The sequence below is a fragment of the Tauraco erythrolophus genome, chromosome 2, assembly GCF_009769465.1.
Source record: "Tauraco erythrolophus isolate bTauEry1 chromosome 2, bTauEry1.pri, whole genome shotgun sequence".
In the NCBI taxonomy this organism is placed as follows: domain Eukaryota; kingdom Metazoa; phylum Chordata; class Aves; order Musophagiformes; family Musophagidae; genus Tauraco; species Tauraco erythrolophus.
In genome coordinates, this window is record NC_141466.1 from 45,784,177 (window position 1) to 45,795,583 (window position 11,407).

An 11,407-nucleotide genomic window follows, 5' to 3' on the forward strand; every position below is an offset into this window, starting at 1 on the left:
TCAAATATATATTTATATCTGGCAAACTCATTTAGAGAATTTAACTCTTTGAATGTGGTGATAATAGGTGAATGTTAATTTATGACCTTGTTATTTAAAAAAAAAGAGTTACTTGTAGGTACATTCTTCACAATTTGAGTATTGATTGTTATTAATAAGTAGCCACACTACAATCTAAGACAGTATAATAGTTCTTAGGAAGACAGATTATCCTGTGTGTTTTGGTTTTGCAGCATTTATATGTATTGACAAAGGTTGGATTTGTTGCATGATTACATTGCTATTAAATTTCACAACTGCGGTGTAGCTCTAAACGTCTTGATTTTATTTTTAGCAAGCCCTTGGCTGTAATATTTCATTGCAGTCATGGCCCCTAAGAAGAAGAATGTGAAGAAGAACAAAGCAGATATCAATGAAATGACTATCATTGTAGAAGATGGCCCCCTCAGTAAACTAAATGGCTTGAATGGACTCTTAGATGGAGGAAATGGTTTCAGCTGCATCTCATCTGAAGTTTCCGACCCATCATATAGCCCAAATCTCTTGGAAGGTCTAAGCAGAATGAGACAAGAAAATTTTCTTTGTGACTTGACTATCAGCACCAAAACCAAATCCTTCAGTGTTCATAAGGTGGTGATGGCTTCAAGCAGTGAATATTTTCACAACATCTTAAAGAAAGATCCATCCACTCAAAGAGTAGACCTCAATGATATATCCCCATTGGGTCTAGCTACTGTTATCACTTATGCTTACACTGGAAAACTTACTCTCTCACTTTATACAATAGGCAGTATTATTTCCACAGCAATTTATCTGCAGATTCACACCCTTGTAAAGATGTGCTGTGATTTTCTAATCCAAGAAATCAGTGTTGAGAATTGTATGTACGTTGCCAATATTGCAGAAACATACGGACTAAAAACGACCAAGGAAGCAGCACACAAATTTATTAGAGACAACTTCATTGAATTTTCAGAAACAGATCAGTTCTTGAAACTTACTTTTGATCAGATTAATGAACTTCTTGCAGATGACGACTTGCAGTTGCCTTCTGAAATTGTTGCATTCCAGATTGCAATAAAATGGCTGGAATTTGACCAAAAAAGAGTCAAGTTTGCTGCAGATCTCTTAGGTAACATCCGTTTTGGTACCATCTCTGCCCAAGACCTTGTCAATTATGTTCAAACTGTGCCAAGAATGATGCAAGATGCAGACTGCCATAAGCTTCTAGTGGATGCCATGAACTATCATTTGCTTCCCTACCACCAGAATACACTGCAGTCCAGAAGAACGAGGATCCGTGGAGGTTTCAGAGTCTTAGTTACTGTTGGGGGACGCCCTGCTCTAACAGAAAAGTCTCTTAGCAGAGACATCTTGTACAGAGATCCTGAAAACGGATGGAAGAAGCTGAGTGAAATGCCTGCTAAAAGTTTTAATCAGTGTGTGACAGTAATGGATGGATTTCTCTACGTGGCCGGTGGGGAAGACCAGAATGATGCCAGGAACCAAGCCAAGCATGCAGTCAGCAATTTCTGCAGGTAATTGGTTATTTATTTACAAGGGATCCAGATACTGATTCCACACAATGCAGGTAGATAGACCTAGCTGGTTTGTGGCATGCAGCATGAACTGCTCAGGTAAATAGAACGAGGACAGGGTGGGGGAGGTGTGGATGCTATTCTCTATTAAAGTGTGAATGAACAGAAATATGCAACTGAAGTTATGCAAAAACTTCACCATGGTTACACATGCACAATGGAGAGTGAGGAAGACACAGAAAACTTACTCCAAGTGGAGGAAATAAATAGGAACATAAGTAGGAAGTTCTGGGGTGTGCTAAGGTACCATTAAAAAGCACCAAATCAGACAAGGTGAGACTTTTTAAATTCAAGAGCTTCTGATGCCTCACACAAAGTTGTGAAAAACACCTTTTAGATATTATAATCTTGACTTTCTACGCACCATCCACTACATTTTCAACAGCTTTTATACTGCATTTTGTAACCTTTAGCTTTTTTATTTATTGAGATTTTAGAAACAATGTAACCATCTCTTGAAGACTGTATTTCTCTTCTACAGTGTACTCCAAATAATAGTCACTTCTGAAATATTATAGTTCCTATCTATAGTCATCCGAGGACTGCACTGGTGAAAGCAAGGTCAGAAGAGTGCATAGGCTAACATGGAATAGTCAAATGGGTGGTACTAGTTTTTAAACAGTTCAATCTAAAGGCTGACAACAAACATTAGCTTGAAGCAAAGGCTGGAGCTGAGACAACTCAGCTATTTATCTACTAACAGACTATGAACGTGCAATGGTAATACACAACCACAGTCCTACCAGTGCTTCCTTTTCGGCTCCCAGAAGCAACATTCAGATAACTTCTCCTGAAGACATCAACCAATGTGCAAGGTAACAACTTAAATAGAATCATTTAATCATTTAGGTTGGAAAGGACCTTTAAGATCATTGAGTCCAACCGTAAACCTAACACTGCCAAGTCCACCACTAAACCATGTCCGTAAGCACCACATCTACACATCTTTTAAATGCCTCCAGGGACGGCGTCTCAACCCCTTCCCTGGGCAGCCTGTTCCTATGCTTGATAGTCCTTTCAGTGAAGAAATTTTTCCTGATATCCAATCTAAACCTCCCCTGGTGCAACTTGAGGCCATTTCATTTTGTCCTATCGCTTGTTACTTGGAAGGAGACTGACACCCACCTTACTACAGCCTCCTTTCAGGTAATTGTAGACAGTGATAAGGTCTCCCCTGAGTCTCCTTTTCTCCAGGCTAAACAACCCCAGTTCCCTCAGCTGCTCCTCATAAGACTCATGCTCTAGACCCTTCACCAGCTTTGCTGCCCTTCTCTGGACACACTCCAGCACCTCGATGTCTTTCTTGTAGTGAGGGGCCCAAAACTGAACACAGTATTCGAGGTGCAGCCTCACCAGTGCTGAGTGGAGGGGAACAATCACTTCCCTAACCCTACTGGCCACACTATTTCTGATAGGATGCTATTTGCCTTCTTGGCCACCGGGGCACACTGCTGGCTCATATTCAGCCAGCTGTTGACCAATACTGCCAGGTCCTTTTCTGCCAGGCAGCTTTCCAGCCACTCTTCTCCAAGTCTGTAGCATTGCACAGGGTTGTTGTGAACCAAGTTCAGGACCCAGCACTTCACCTTGTTGAACCTCATACAACTGGCCTCAGCTCATCAATCCAGCCTGTCCAGATCCCTCTGTAGAGCCTTTCTCTAGATCATTTTAATTGTGTAATCTCTTTTGTCAGAAAAAAATATATCATGTAAAGGAGATTATGCTGTTGCTCTCATGACCTTCTGCTTTTAAGCTATTCCTCATGTTCTCACAAGGACCTGTGTGCTTGGTGCACACCTTGGTTGTGGGGAGGAGGCGGGAGAATCCTCGTGGTCCACAGCTGAATGGATTCTACTCCCTGTTCTGCTGTTAATCTTGGACATGTCAATTCACGTCAGCATGTCTGTGGACTTGCTTTCAGAGGTGCAGATGACAGTGCTGAATAATAGCTAACAATATTTACTTTCCTGTGGTCTTTTTCTCATGTGATTCTCTGGTCTCTTCTGCATGCAACAGGAGAAAGATATGGGCCTACTAATGTACCTTACTCAGCTCCTTCAGGAGTCATAATTTGCGATTTCCTATTTCAAAATTGTTCATTTAAAAGTCAAGGACAGAGAATGTTATTTCAGATAGGAATGGTGTTAAAAAGCAAAGATGTTCTTTCTGTATAATTCTTACTCCATATGAGTGACAGGGAAAGAACACAGATCATTTAGAAAGTACTAAAAAGATTCAAGTATAAATAACCATCTAATATTTTTTTTAAATTCTTTGAGTAAATTTTGACATTTTGCTGTAGATGTAAATTGTAAAACAACTTCTAAAATTTCCAATGCTGAAAGTATCTTTCCAATATTCAAATGAGGCTATTGTACAAAATGAAATTACAGAAGAGTCAGATTTACTTCATTGAAATAATACCAGGTCCGAATGATACAAACACATTTTTCCCCGGTCAAAAACTAAATTTATTTGGGAATTTAACCAGGAATAGCAGTTTCATTCCACTGACTTCTAATGGGCTAAGTAACTAACTAAAATTTTAGCAACTTCACAGCTGCAGTGGGACAGAGACAGGACTGCAGAATTTAGCAGAGCAGTATGTGAGACAGTTACCCTCTTTTTTTCATGCTTTCAGATACGATCCTCGTTTCAACACCTGGATTCACCTGGCAAGCATGAATCAGCGGCGCACCCACTTTAGCCTGAACGTGTTCAATGGCCTCCTTTTTGCAGTGGGTGGTCGCAACTCTGAGGGGTGCCTCTCCTCGGTTGAATGCTATGTGCCTGCAACTAATCACTGGCAGATGAAGGCATCCCTGGAGGTGCCCAGGTGCTGCCACGCCAGCGCAGTGGTGGATGGTCGGATCCTGGTCACAGGAGGTTACATTAATAACGCTTACTCTCGCTCGGTGTGCATGTACGACCCCAGCAAAGATAGCTGGCAGGATAAGTCCAGCCTCAGCACCCCAAGGGGGTGGCACTGCGCGGTGTCCCTTCTGGAGAGGGTCTACGTCATGGGTGGGTCTCAGTTGGGAGGGCGGGCTGAAAGGGTCGACGTTCTCCCCGTGGAGTGTTACAGTCCATACACGGGGCAATGGAGTTACGTGGCGCCGCTTCAAACCGGAGTTAGTACAGCTGGTGCCTCCACCCTTAATGGGAAAATTTACCTAGTGGGTGGCTGGAATGAAGTAGAGAAAAAATATAAGAAGTGCATTCAGTGCTATAACCCGGATCTCAATGAATGGACAGAGGAAGATGAGCTGCCTGAGGCCACTGTGGGTGTGTCCTGTTGTACGATATCCATGCCCAACACCAAGACGAGAGAGTCCAGGGCCAGCTCAGTCTCTTCTGTCCCAGTCAGTATTTAAATACAGGTCTAACCAGCAATAAGTAAAAATGTTTACCAGCACAGCAGTATAATTAACCCTTTAAGTAGCATTTTTGTGCTTATGTGGAAAAAAAAAAAAAATCATTGGCTTTACAACCATTTTAACAGTGCAAACTGGGTGGTTTTCATGATCTGAATACAGGTGGTGAGAAACAGCATATTAGGGATAAGATAAATTTTCTTAGCCGGAAGAGAAAGTTAAGCCATAACTGCAGGGGGAAATTAATTTTTTCCTGACTTTGCCACTGACTCACTGTGTCATCTGTGGCAAATCATTTCTTCGTGCCTTCGTTTCCTTACCTGTAAAACAGAGATCAACTTGCTTCAGAAGGTTGTTGTGAAGCTTTTTTTAATATTGAGTATATATATATTTATATGCTTTCAGAACCCAAAACGAAAATTAGATATTGCTAGTAATAAATCTCAACACACAGCAGAAATGTCCCATGTCGTCATAAAATTGGTCAGTTTCGTTCTTTTCTATGCATTTTCTATTTTGACAAACAGAAGGAAAAAAAAAAATATTGCGCATAACATATGCATGCTTCCTTTTTGGGGCAGTGGTATTCACAAAAAAATATTCAAAACATTTTCTCCTTCGGAGGTTAGAAGACATCCCTATCTTATGCCATGAAACCCTTTAATTCTCATATCTGATGATATGTCATGTCACATCTCATGTCTAAGCTGTGACATGGCTTTCAAGACCTAATCCACAAAATACCTTAGCTCCTGTAAGCATCAGGAGGGCTTAAGGGCCACCTTGGGTGCCAGGCTTCTCTCCTGACCTCCATGTGTACACCAAGGAGAAGACCACCACCCCATCCTCCTCCTCATGCCAGAGAGACTCTCCTGTCACTTCAGGTGGAATACGTGGAGGCCAGTCAATATGTCGTATCCTGTTCCTGACTCTTCCCATCTATGTAGGAGTGTACGTACAGGTTATCTTCTTGTTCAGGAAGGTCCTCACCAATGGAAGGAGCTAGGAACTGCCGCAGCAGGGCCAGAATCTGGAAGCTGAGTTTCATGCCAGGAGGCACCGAGAGCTAATGTTGTCTAAGAGTGGATATGCACAAAGCGTCCCACCTACTCAGTATTATTCTGACAAATTCTCAGTCGAGTGAGGAACAAATGGAATAAAGATTGCAGGATCTGCCTTTAAAGGCAGAGTAGAGTATATGTGTGGAAAATGATGAATCATGGGAAAACTGGATGAAATAGAAGAGACTTTCCTTAACAGTACCAAAGAGATACCTTAACACCTTTCATACCAGGTGTAGGCACAACATCACCCAAACTAACCTTTTCCTCGGCATGGCATTATGTGCCACCTTTTGAAGCCTTCATTACAGCACTGTTTCATTTTTGAGGAGCTTTTATTCATATTTTTCCAAAGGCTCGACTAATGCCGTGCCTATTGAAGTCTGTGAAGTTTTCCCAGCAAGTAGAGTGAAGTCTTCACTCAACTCAGATTACCTTCCAAGAACTTTTCTTCCTAATTTCAGCATGCAGTGGGGGAATTCAGCATGAAACCTAATCCTGTTCCTTTAGCCAAAGGGATATGCAGCTTCTAGTGTCCCCTGAGAATTTGATACCGAAAGACTGCTGTCAGCACCGAATGTCTGCATCCTTCTGTTGGGGAAGAAAAGAAATAATACAAGGAACTAAAATGATTTAATATAACCAAAAGGGCAGAAGTTCACCTTCCTTAACCAATTCATAGAGGTTTCACGTGCATTTTCCTCAGATTGTCATTGACACCTCCAGGCTCCGGTGCTGATGAGAAGGCATGCTCTTAGCAATGTTTACAAGGCAGCCAGATTTTTATCTCATTTACAAAGGAGGAATGCTATAGAATTGTCTGTAAGTGCAGATACTGCTGAGGTAAGCATTTTCAGGACTCATACTCTGCTCCTTGTAGCTTTGTTGCAGCTACTTACTGAGCATCAGCATAAGCATGACACAGTATTACACAAAGATAAGTAATTCACTCTGTTGGTTGGGATTCAACTTCATGGTACTTGGTCCTGTTTTCCCATTCTGATTTAGAGTTCGTGTCTGCATCTTGACAACACAAATTTTAAATCCCCAATTCTATTTTCGAGTTCTGTGTGTTATTAGAATATGCTGCATTGCAATGATTTCTGGTCAAAGTAGCGCTGTCATATAGTTTTGATGCAAAACATGGAATCATGTAACACAGTAAGGTTACTTTGTTTTAAATACAAAAATGCTGTTCTTGCCCTATTCCGGTCATCAATAGTTTCTCTTGGATGACAGCAAAATTTCTGTTTTCCCAGAGTTGTGACCGTGTGTCCCATATAAAAATATTTAGGAAGTTCTTTGAAAAAAACATCTGCTCCAATATTTTCTTGTAAAATTTAATACTATTAGATAAAGTTGCTTATCCACCCACTCCAATGAAGACGCAAAATAAATATATCCAATTATAACTGTATACAGACTCTAGTTTTAAATAGTGTTTTAAAGGCATCCATGAGATGGTATTTAGGAATTGAAGAAACAATCATTTTGTCCTCAGACAGACATTGAATGAAATTCTGCCATATGCGAGTGTCTCTTTTTCCCTTTAGGAATTCAGTTCCAAAATGCCATGAGTAGTCAGACGTTGCTGCATGCTTTACTCTGTGAACCAACACTTCCTATGGATCAACAACCATCTTCTGGTTTTGAGTAGAAAAGTATTTGTGAATGATGGGCTAAGTGCAATGAAACTACTCTCTTACTACTTAAAGGGTTAAAAACTTTGGGGGCCAAATCCTTTTCATCTTACTCATAAAAAAGTTCCCTTGACTTCACTGGGACTACTGAATAAGATGTACAGGATTTCGAACTCTTGGCCAAATTCTGGCGGAACAGTAGATATAGATGCCTGCCAAAACTGTCATACCTCTGTCATACCCAGAGGGACACTGCTCCTCAGCCACTGCTGCCCTTCGCCACAAAAAGTCCATAAAGACCTGTCCTAGGACAGGAGTCAAGCACCGCTGGCCATCTGCTCCTTCCATAGCACAAATTAGGTACGTACTTCAGGACAAAAATTTTAGGCAGATTAGCAAATGGTACTGTTATCGGTATATAGCACTTCAGGGTGGCTTTACATTATTTTCTCTAAACATCTGTTTAGGCTTCAACTGCACATTGAGCCAGGATTTGGCCCTTCATATGTGACAATATCAGCTGGACTTAATGTTATTTTGATCATACCGACGTACTGAGCTATTTGTGACATTTTTATGTACAATTTTGTTTTGTTAGAACTGTGAAAAATGGTTTCTATGTTGTGTTTTATGAGATGGTGTTATTTCATTGTCCAGTATCGTATTTTCAGTCTCCAGATGTTTAATAACAACATTCAGCTGCACTTGAAATATTGCATATCTGAAAAAGAAATTTTAAAATGCAGTTTAGGAAGAACTGTATATGGTAATATCAAGTAGAACAGAGGGCTTCCAAATGTATGAGACACAGATTTTTAAAACACTACAGAGATCTTCTTTAATGCTGTACTAATAGGAAAAAAAAAAAAAATATATGCTGTTATCTTAAAAATTCCTTATGCCCGTGCATTTTATAGTTGACGATATCTGTGCTTCCAAGGAATTCAAATCATAAAATAAGCTTTCTTCAGTCTGTGAATGAAAAAGTTTGATAATGTTTTGTTTTCTTGTTTATTCGTGCTTGTGTAGGTACATGGGAGAGTCTATTACAAGGTTGTGAGGGAGGAACTTACTGTTGGGAAGTTATGCTGAAAGGAAGATTTTGTGCTTAGTTCTTAATCAAGATGAGATCATGATCATTTAATCTCTTCCTGAAGTTAACCTGCAAGATCATCTGTGGATTGGTCAAGAGTCCAGTAAGCTTAAGTGCCAACTTCTAGCTGGTCAAAAAGGGAAGCAGACAAAATTAGCATCAGCCAAAGCTATGAGGTGTTGGAAAGTTCTGTGTTGAGATTTTTAAATGGCAGTTCTTGCAGGAGAAAGTACATAATGAATGAAATGACTGGATAAGACCATGCTTTATATTATCCTGAAACATAGGTTAGTTGATCCTGCAGTTTTAACTCTTTCCAAACCCATGCTGTGTTTAGAGGGAGTTTTTTCACTGGTTAACAGCTGAGTTTAGTAATTCTAGTTGCATATCCAACAGTAAAACAAATAGTTGTGTGAGCATGCCTACCTTCTTGAATTCAGTGGAACTTCTCCTGTATGCAGTATTCTTGTATGCTGAAGTATGGAAATTAAAATGCAAGAATTAAATCCATGGGTAGACAAGTATCCATGTCCAATGAAAGCCAACATGGAGGTATTAGAGTGATCCTCAGTATCACCATTCAGCTACGCACTTACCATGCAGGCACATGAAAGTTTTTAGAGACTAGATTTCCCCATAAGGATTATTTCCCTGGGGATGGCTGCTGAAAGAAATCCTATGTATGCTCCAAGGGTTTTTTGAGCAACACAGGATGAGAGATGTGAGAGGCCCCAAAGAGTGGAAAGGGAAAGATGGAGCCCCTTAGCACAGTCAGTAGACTAAGATTTTGTTCCCCTTTCTCATCAGTGTTTGAGAAATATGTACTGGAAGGAAGCATCTACTTCAACACACCCCCTTCCATAGGCAGTCTTTCTTCATGTTATCTAACTGAGGTGGCCCAGCCTTTCTTATGAAAAGCAAGACTCAATTTTCAATTGCCTGTAACTTGAATTCTCAGTTGAATTGAATTTTCAATCCATTTTAGCCTAGTTTACCCAAGCTAGGAGATCTTTTTCAAATTCTGAATCTACCTGCTTGGAGAAGGCAGTTGAAGCCACTAGTCCTACTATAGTCTCCTGAACTTTTTGCAACGAATCTTCTCATCCTTTTGTTAGAGACCTACTCTATATAAGTAATCAAAAACATTATAATGCACACATTTGTACTTTGACTCCTTCATGCAAGAGGAGGATCTCTTGTCCCGTTTTTTTTTGCTCTTTTCTTGTCCATAGTTGAATGACTTCCAGGGCACCAAAGAAGATGCACAGATGTGAACAGTACGTAAAAGCTTATCTGTGAATCTAATTTTTAAAATCTTGTCACTGGTGGCCACAATAAAGAAAAGGACACATTCTGCAATGCCTGTTGGAAAAAAAAAGGGATGAAAAATGAGTCTTCGGTGCATATTTGCAAGTGTGGCACTGCTCAGAGTTCTGTTCCCAGAAGTTCCATAAAGAATAAAGGAAAATATACATGCAATTCTATATAGCTTGTGTGAGAGATTCAGTTAATACCAGCTTAGTTTTGCCATGCAAAAGATTAGTATGAGTTCATTGTTATCTCAATGAAAATTAAATTTTCAATAAAAAACATAGGTAATTAGTAAACTTATGAGGAGTACGTAGTCAGTTTCTGTTGGTAAGAATGGGAACATACACATTTAGATACACTGGATGTTACACTAGTTGCTGCCTTGGCAGGTTTTTTGTCAACAAGAAAAGTTAAAAATATAATTTATTTGTGTAAAGCATTTCCCTGGCTTATAAGTGTTAGACATATTGCTTATACAAATAGGTTTTCTAATTATACACTGTAAAGATGGACTGTGATAACACAAGGGAACATATTTCAACAGAAAAAATCTGTAAGTGTGATGTGAGAATGTTACTACTTAAAATTCGTAGTGCAGCAGTTGTCGTTAAGAGGAATAACAACAGCATGTTGGTACTTTTCTTTGTATGCTTCAAATAAAGCTGTCGATACACGGCGCAAACAAATGATTCCTATTGTAAAATCAGTTGGAAACTGCGAGACTCTCTTTCTGACGAACGCCTGGTTGCAGTTGAAATATGCTTTGTTTTCTGAGCCCTGTGCTGATCCTTGCTTTCATATCAGCTAACTGGAATGTTTGTTACACCCAGGCTGTCAAACCACCTTCACAATAAGCTACATAATGTGACACTGGAACCGCTTTATCTTTTCCATTTTATTACGAGGTCAACAGCTTGCTTTTTAACAAGGATTTTCACACTCATTTGTTGTAATCGAAACGCCTAACCAGAAATGATGATATATCAGATGTCTGATTGGCAATTTAATGTGTTTTCATTTGGATTGTATGAGTAACATTATTGGAAATAAAACCATCTAAATTCCAAGGAAAAAGAAATGGTCTGAATTCTGAAGAGCAATTGAGTTGTACCACAGATGGAGAGGGTTTGAAGTGCCAAAAAGCATTCCCTGTGTTTTGACACCAAGGGCTTGGTTCAAAGCATGATTTGGCATTTGGCAGATGTCATGACCTGAAGGGTTACCCGGCCTGTGGCTGTGCAGAGGTTGTAACTGGGGGTTCCTCGGATTCCACAGTACATGAGGACATGGAAGCTCTATCCTCTAAACTTCTCTACTTTATTACAGATCA

At 40.0% G+C, this 11,407-nt stretch overlaps 1 protein-coding gene across 1 annotated transcript; it reads left to right on the forward strand.

Annotated features, from left to right (window-relative positions):
* The first annotated feature begins 366 nt into the window (after nt 1-366).
* KLHL31 (kelch like family member 31) lies at nt 367-4,972 on the forward strand. The gene is made up of 2 exons (XM_009986794.2): nt 367-1,538; nt 4,240-4,972. The coding sequence occupies exons 1-2, from the start codon at nt 367-369 to the stop codon at nt 4,970-4,972; spliced, it is 1,905 nt and encodes a 634-aa protein (XP_009985096.2).
* The last annotated feature ends 6,435 nt before the right edge of the window (nt 4,973-11,407 follow it).

What these genes read in the sequence shown, in the direction of transcription:
- KLHL31 (XM_009986794.2), top strand. Translation starts at nt 367, where the DNA reads ATGGCCCCTAAGAAGAAGAATGTGAAGAAGAACAAAGCAGATATCAAT. An exon ending in GCAGTCAGCAATTTCTGCAG is followed by an intron (nt 1,539 to 4,239) that starts GTAATTGGTTAT and finishes TCATGCTTTCAG; the next exon opens with ATACGATCCTCGTTTCAACA.